Source organism: Eriocheir sinensis, chromosome 42, assembly GCF_024679095.1.
Source record: "Eriocheir sinensis breed Jianghai 21 chromosome 42, ASM2467909v1, whole genome shotgun sequence".
Lineage (NCBI taxonomy): Eukaryota > Metazoa > Arthropoda > Malacostraca > Decapoda > Varunidae > Eriocheir > Eriocheir sinensis.
In genome coordinates, this window is record NC_066550.1 from 14,865,921 (window position 1) to 14,873,964 (window position 8,044).

Consider the following 8,044-nt stretch of genomic DNA (forward strand, 5'->3'; position numbering starts at 1 on the left):
AAAATGATAATACTGATAATACTGAAAATAGTAGTGATAACGATTACAATGCTAATTATACTGAGCACCCAGTTTACTCGTTTTATTCATTATAAAGAGGAACTTTCTTAGAATTAGTTTCCATCTTTTGTTTTGGTCTTCTCTTTCTTTTCTTAGTTCATTAAATATTTCATGTATATTTTTTTTTTTATGTATAATATTATTTTGCTTCTGATCGGAATCTCCCTCTTCACCTTTTTCGTGTATGGACTACATATTTGTTCTCTTATCATGTTTTCTCTCTCGATTTTCTTTCAATCATGGATTTTTTTCTTCCTCTCTCTCTCTCTCTCTCTCTCTCTCTCTCTCTCTCTCTCTCTCTCTCTCTCTCTCTCTCTCTCTCTCTCTCTCTCTCTCTCTCTCTCTCTCTCTCTCTCTCTCTCTCTCTCTCTCTCTCTCTCTCTCTCTCTCTCTCTCTCTCTCTCACACACACACACAAATACGCACAATAGCACAATTTTTTCGCAATATTGGCAACTTTTCTTTAGTTCTTTTCCAATGTTATATCTACATTCACTGTACTTTTACATGTATCCTTCTTAAATTTCTATCTTATGAAAAAATAACACAATGAACTAGACCACCCAGAATGTGTGTGTGTGTGTGTGTGTGTGTGTGTGTGTGTGTATGTGTGTGTGTGTGTGTAATTCAACACGGCCTGATCATGAGTTGGACTCGCAATCGCCAGCAAGCACCCTCCCAACAAGAGCAGGCTCATGCTCATTAAAGTCGATCTGTGGGTATTGCCAGGACATTACACACCATACACCCCATCCCCCTTGCTCAGGAGGAAACTGTAACCACTCCTAGTCAACGGAAAGAGTCCGGCCTGAGAGGGGCTCGGACCGCCGCCTGTCAGGCCGTGAAGCCTGGCAGCGCAGCGCTCTAACCGATTGAGCTAAGGAGCGGTGTGTGTGTGTGTGTGTGTGTGTGTGTGTGTGTGTGTGTGTGTGTGTGTGTGTGTGTGAGAGAGAGAGAGAGAGAGAGAGAGAGAGAGAGAGAGAGAGAGAGAGAGAGAGAGAGAGAGAGAGAGAGAGAGAGAGAGAGAGAGAGAGAGAGAGAGAGAGAGAGAGAGAGAGAGAGAAATCTAAAAAAGAGCTAAGCAGTCCATCATGGTATGTCATAAATTATTGTTTTTTTTCTGAATGTGTATTTTTTTTTTTTTTCTCTTTCTTCCTCATAGTTAACTAGGTCTGTTCTTCCTCAACTTTTCCGTCAACCTCGAAGCTGAGTTGCGGTATGATGGCAGTCCACTCGTGTACCATGGTTTAATTTTAACCAGGGAATTCCGCTGCAGCCTTACTCTCAGCTATGGTCTAATGTTGTTATCTGAAAACCCATTTGCAATTTAGTTTTCCCTTGGCTATTTCAGTCCTATTTCCCTTAATAATTCCAAATTCTACTCTCGTCTCTAGGAGTGGAAACATAGAGAGCACGTTACCCGTTCACAGGCTACCGGCGCCGGCCTGTGCCGTCCAGTGTCATGAATATCCCATACCACCAAGGGTAGCCGGCCACACACAGCAAACGCTTGATAAGGGTGTTAACGCTGGTTGCCCCCTGGCAAATGTACCAGAATGTCCAAAACATTTTTGCCTGCTTATCCAGCACGAGCGGAGAACTAGTCGCACATAAACTTGTCTCTGTCGCCTACCCGCACTGACTGCCAATCCAGGTCGGCGTCGGTAGCCTGCTCTCTTTATTTCTACCCTTACTTTGCATTTTGACAGAGTCATGAGTTCTGGCGTGATGCATAATCCTGGTTTCTCCTCCCCATGAATTCTAGAGCTCATGTCGTGTTAAACACTTTTCCCCAGATCAGAAGGTACAGTTTCGGACATAAACATCATTCCGCTATACTTTAACCCGTTGTGACTAGGTGTCCTTTATCTTAGCGGCAAGTAATAGGAGATAATGGGGAAGTGGAGGGCTAAGAGGGTGAGGGAGGAGGATGAACTGGCGATGGAAAAGAGGAGACTTGCAGCGCGGAAAGAGGTATACTTAGTCCAGTAAGTATTAGATGGACCAATATTCTGCTCCGAAAAAATCATACTTTTGGAGTGACATTCTCCCGCCATGAGAGGGAAGGTAGTCAGCATTAGCATCACGGCTTTCATATCCATCAAAATATTTATAAATGTGCAACTTCACCTAAACTATAATAACGTTTTTTTTAATACAATAGTTTAACATATTAGAACTCTTGCGCTTATAAGTTTACGTGAATATATTTTTTCATATAAAGTGATAAATTCCAAGGCGGAAAAGAATGTTCACATTTTTTTTTACAAAAAATGAGTTAATCGAAAAAAAAATTATGTCGGCTGCGTGAAGTCAGGGTTTACTTTATGGGGGGTTGAAGTTTGAGGTTTAGAACCGATTCCGATGTCCCATGGCGGCAGTGGGACGCGAACACCGTAATAGTATGGCCTTGAAATACGCAGGAGCCCAATATTCGTTATTCTTCAGCTTCTCTACACATTAAACACAAATTATTTGTCAATAATGGTAAAAAAAATCAGATATTTATGTCTACTTATCAATTCACATTTTTACTTATTGTTTTGTTCGTTTACAGCTGCAGCAATGTAATAGTAATTGTAGCGGTAGAAGTTATCGTAAGAGCAGTGTGTAGTAGTATTTATGCACACATTTATGTTGGTATGTGATGGATAGCACTATTTATTCGCGTAAAAGTTATTTTTTTGAACGAATTTCTTTAGAGTCAACTCGTAAGTGGGATTTTTTTTCTGGGGCTTAAATCAATTACTTTTTCCTAGGGGCTTAGCCTTATTCTTTTGGGGGGCTTAACTGTTCCTCTTTTCTAGGGGCTCAAATTTATTCTTGGGGATATTTTTTTGTTGTTGTCTTAAATTTATTTGTGTAGACAACATATCAAAGGCTAGGAGGGGATCGGCTTTTACATGAGATCAAATTTCACTCAATTAAATACGGCATGTGGTATTTTCTCACGAGGGACAACAGACAACAAACGATCACGCAACAACAAGACGTTATAAAAATATATCTTATTTTCTTTCTATTTTTTTCTCCTTCTCCTCCTCCTAATCTCCCTCCTCCTCCTTCTCCTCCATCCCATCGTGCGTCGCTGTCCACTTGTTTGTTTATTTATCATGGTGACGTCACTGTCTTCGCTGCCTCACGAAGGACTCTAGATAGTGTTGTAAAAAAAGAAAAAGTGACCAAAAAGAGGACATTCATCACTCACGACTTTATACAGAGACACAAATACACGCACGTCCACTATTATTATTTCTATTGTTATTATTTATTATTATTTATTATTACTAAAATTATTTACATTGGGGGTGGTCAGGGCGATGGGGGTGGAGGTGGTGGCGGGAAATGCGGGGTGGGGCAGCCCAGGAACAGTCATTCAATGGGTAACAGTCGGCGGTACACAGTGCATGAGGAGAGTGCATGTATGCTTTTTGTTATTCATGGTTTTGAGGCTGATTTTTTATCTTATCTAGTATATACTGAATTTATGAGATAACTGAATGAATGAATATTAACAAATAAAGTAACAAAATTTATAAATATGAAAGCTAAGCAACATAGATGAACTTTATAAAATTATCGAACCAATCATAATCGCATGTCTTCAGTGGCGTCATGTAAGAGAAAAGTCTTGCAAAACTTAGGAATAAAAAACAAAAACCGTCAATCCATCATACTCGATGAAGTCGCTACTATAATGATGATATCAATAAAAATATCAATAAACGATAATAATGCATTTAGCGGGTGGGGTACAGGTAACTCAGGCACACGCAAATCGTCTGAAAACACCTCACGATCACACACACACACACACACACACACACACACACACACACACACACACACACACACACACACACACACACACGTGCGCGCGCGCGCGCAGGATACGCGTAAGTTACATATATAGTGAAGAAAAGTTACCTATGCCGGTACGTGTTACTCATTAGCCGCACCTGTGGATCTCCGCCAGGTGAAGCTCATTGGGAGGCGCGGGAGGTACACAGGTGACACTGTTGCCACTGTCTCCCCACGCCTACACAGGTACGAGAGCGCGTGATGTCACTGATACTTTTACCTGTACTATAGCCAAATGCAGTACGATGAAGTCAATAGCATACTGATTGTCATGATAATGAAAAGCAATAAAACAATATCAATAATGAAAATAAAGTTAGTAATTACAAAAATAATAGTAATAATAATAATAATAATAATAATAATAATAATAATAATAATAATAATAATAATAATAATAATAATAATAATAATAACAACGATAATCATAAACTTGAGTTAAAACGTTTAGAATATATTTTCTGCACAAAAAATTATCGCGGAATACAAGACACTACTTCACAGTTTGGCGCGAGAAGAACTAACGCATCATTATTGCTCGTTTATTTACATTTTACTTATTAACTTACGTACCGATATATTTTTGTGCGGTTATGAATATTTTTTTTTCTTTTAAAGGCTCAAGTGCCTAAGCCTCTAAACTGCTTTGCTGAGCACAAATCGACAGCCCTCGCCGAAGAATCAATTTTCTCCAATTTTGTTTGGGAGAATTTTGTACAAATCTGTCTTCTGAATTAGCCGGTGAGTGAGTCAAATGAGTGTCCACAGAGCTTGACCATTCGCTCTCAAATCTACAGCAACACAGACCAAAACTTTTTCTCTCCTCTTAATCTGTTCGAAAATTACTTTAATGGTATTCACTTTAAGGAATCATTTGATCTGAACGTTTGTTTCTGTGATTCAAACAACGCAGAGTTCGCGGCGCTGCCAAAATAGAGCCCGTGCGCACACACACACACACACACACACACACACACACACACACACACACACACACAAACACACACAAACACACACACACACACACATACAAACACACACACAGCAAGGTCTGCAAGGCGTCAGGTGGTCCGGGAGGGTGTCGACATGTTTTCGTGCACGCCGCGGCGCAACACACAGGTAAGTATTATGCTGGCCGGGGCTGTAGTGCCCTAACACAAGTGACTGTTGTCTTTTAACACACACACACACACACACACACACACACACACACACACACACACACACAGCAAGAGGTTGGTACACACGTCACAAACACACAAACAAGATAGTGACAGGCGGCGCGCCGAACACCAGTCGATGTCGCTGCCACCGCCCGTCCTAACACTAGGTGACTCGGGGTTTCTTTGGTGGGAGTCTTGTCGCCTCGTTGTCTGGCCTCGATCTGGTCCTGTCCCTTGAAGTCTCGAACTGCTGTTTCACCAAGATTCAGGGCATCTGTACCACCGTATGCCCCGCCCCGACGCGTTGTCCTGCGGACCCTCTTCTGGGCGGCGCTTCACTATGTTGGCTTTGGTCTTTAAAGAAATGTTCATTGAATATAACAAGCCCCCGCCACTTTGTCGCTGAGCAGCTCCAGCCCCGTCACGGAAGTGCGTGGTGTTGGCCGTCAGATGACCCACCCTGAGAAAGGACACAGCGGCTGGCCATGGCGTGGCAGCGGCTCACGGCTAATACTATAACGTTGACGAGTGGCTGTTCAGGGTGGCACAACGACGGCGGTGTGTCCCGGGCAGTATTTATACACGAATTTGTATACGTACACTGTTTATCGGCCTGGGCTGTACACTAAAATATTGAGGTGAAGGTGAAGGCCTACGGGAGGAAGAGTTGTCGCTGAAAACTGACCTTTGGGTGTGCGACCGTGGCGCGTCCTGCTTTACGGGAGTCTGTCGCGCCCATTAACACAATGAATAGGTACATACTGACCATTGGGAAGGCAATTATTGCACGTCTATACATAATATATATGTATATATATATATATATATATATATATATATATATATATATATATATATATATATATATATATATATATATATATATATATATATATATATATATATATATATATATATATATATATATATATATATATATATTATATATATATATATATATATATATATATATATATATATATATATATATATATATATATATATATATATATATTAATAGCACGGGTATTTACAGTGTCGAGTTCCAAGTCCCTCAACAAGGTCTATGAGCCAGTCACTTGAGTGACTAGAGGGTCAGTACCCATTACCGCCGCGGCGGGACTGCAGCGCGGCGCGGCTCCCCTACGCAGTCATTGAATCACTGACTGGCGCGCGTGGGTGTGTTGTGGGGGGCGTGGATGGCTGCCAATTCTGAGTGAGGGGCATGGCGGGAGCAGCAGCAGCAGCAGCAGCGCCGGGGCAGGGGTCACACAGAGGTGGTCATCTCCTCTATGACGGTGATGTTACGTCGCGGGCGTGAAGACTGTGGCTGACGACGAAGGATGGGCGGCCTCGGGGCGGGGAGGGGTGGGGGCGTGTACTCGTGGGTGTAGTGGGCAGGGGACGAGTGGGCCAGCCGCTGCCCGCTCCCACAGCCGCCCTGGCCCAGTCTGGCCAAGTCCTCGGGCTCGCTGAAGCTGACACCACTGGCCTGGCCCAGGCGCCTCCCGGCCGGCAGGTGCACACGAAACCTGGGGTGTGGCGAGGCGTGGGGGCGGTGCTGGTGTTGGTGGCGCAGGCGGTTTTCCATTATCTCCCCGTCGACGTCGTCTGCCTCGCCGTCCACGCTTCCTCGCTCGCTGCAGAAGCCGTCATCGTGACGGCAGGCGGACACACAGTCCACCACGTAGTCGTAGTAGTGGTCTAGCAGCCCCTCTTCGGAGATGCAGGTGAGCAGCTCAGGCCTCAGCCGTGGCTCCATCACATCCACCGAAGTGGCGAAAGAGATGGTCTTGCCCAACTTGTTCATTGCTGCCGTGGTCTTGGCGGGTTCTTGTCCGCTGCCTTGGGGTTGCAGGGATGGCGGAGGCGGCGGAGCGTTGGAGTCAGCGCCGCAGGTGCACACAGGGGCTTGGGGGAGCTGCGGTGGCGGGGGCATTGGAGCTTTGCTGCTCCCGGTGCTGCCAGTGACCCCCGCAGTCGCCCCGCCGCCCCCGTTTTCGAGAGGCACCGCGTAAGGGTCATGTGCCAAGTGTGAGTCCACGGTGGTGAAGGAGACGGTGGTATCGTGCTTCGAGAGCCGCTCACGAAAGTAGTTCAGCAGGAAGAGGCAGGAGGCACCGCCCAGCAAGAAGAGACTTGCGAAGAAGTAGCCGCTCTTCGGGTTGCTCTCGTTGATGTAACCTGTCGGGAGATGGGTGTTATGATTTAAGGACACTGTAAGAAAAGGTGCAATGTGTGCTTAGCCAAACCTACCCACCTCAAATAACACACCTCCACCATCTCTCTCTCTCTCTCTCTCTCTCTCTCTCTCTCTCTCTCTCTCTCTCTCTCTCTCTCTCTCTCTCTCTCTCTCTCTCTCTCTCTCTCTCTCTATCTCTCTCTCTCTCTCTCTCTCTCTCTCTCTCTCTCTCTCTCTCTCTCTCTCTCTCTCTCTCTCTCTCTCTCTCTCTCTCTCTCTCTCTCTCTCTCTCTCTCTCTCTCTCTCTCTCTCTCTCTCTCTCTCTCTCTCTCTCACACACACACACACACACACACACACACACACACACACACAACTCCCCTCCGCCCACACACACGCCCCCCCACCCTCGCACTCACACACCTTCCTTCCTCCAGAAACGGCTCCCCTACACACACAGATCCACCACTTGGCCCGTCACACAGGCTTACATTTAGTTCCTCCTCCTCCCCCTCACGTACCCGTCACAGGCACTCCCAACAGTATGGGCAGCGCCGTGGACCCTTGGATGTATCCCCATGCCCGCGAGAAGTGTCTGGCCCGGACCTTCTCCAGGGTCAGCATCTGGAAGGCGTAGTGCGCGCCCCCTAACAGCACCCCGTACAGCCACATGAAAAGAACGTAGCCGTAGTAGCCCCGCACCGCCGTCAATGCCAGCATAGTCACTCCTGAAATTACAGTTTGAAAAAGAAAATGAACATTGCCCCGGCGTCATAGA

General features: G+C 45.2%; 1 protein-coding gene across 1 annotated transcript in view; it reads right to left on the minus strand.

Moving 5' to 3' along the window:
• Positions 1–6,351: 6,351 nt before the first annotated feature.
• Positions 6,352–8,044, minus strand: part of LOC127010230 (uncharacterized) — a 3,182-nt gene continuing 1,489 nt past the window's right edge. The window contains exons 2-3 of the mRNA XM_050884109.1: positions 7,788–7,994; positions 6,352–7,268 (exon numbers count right to left, since the gene is read on the minus strand). Of these exons, the coding sequence (XP_050740066.1) occupies positions 6,352–7,268; positions 7,788–7,994 (1,124 nt within the window). The remainder of the gene's footprint in view (positions 7,269–7,787; positions 7,995–8,044) is intronic.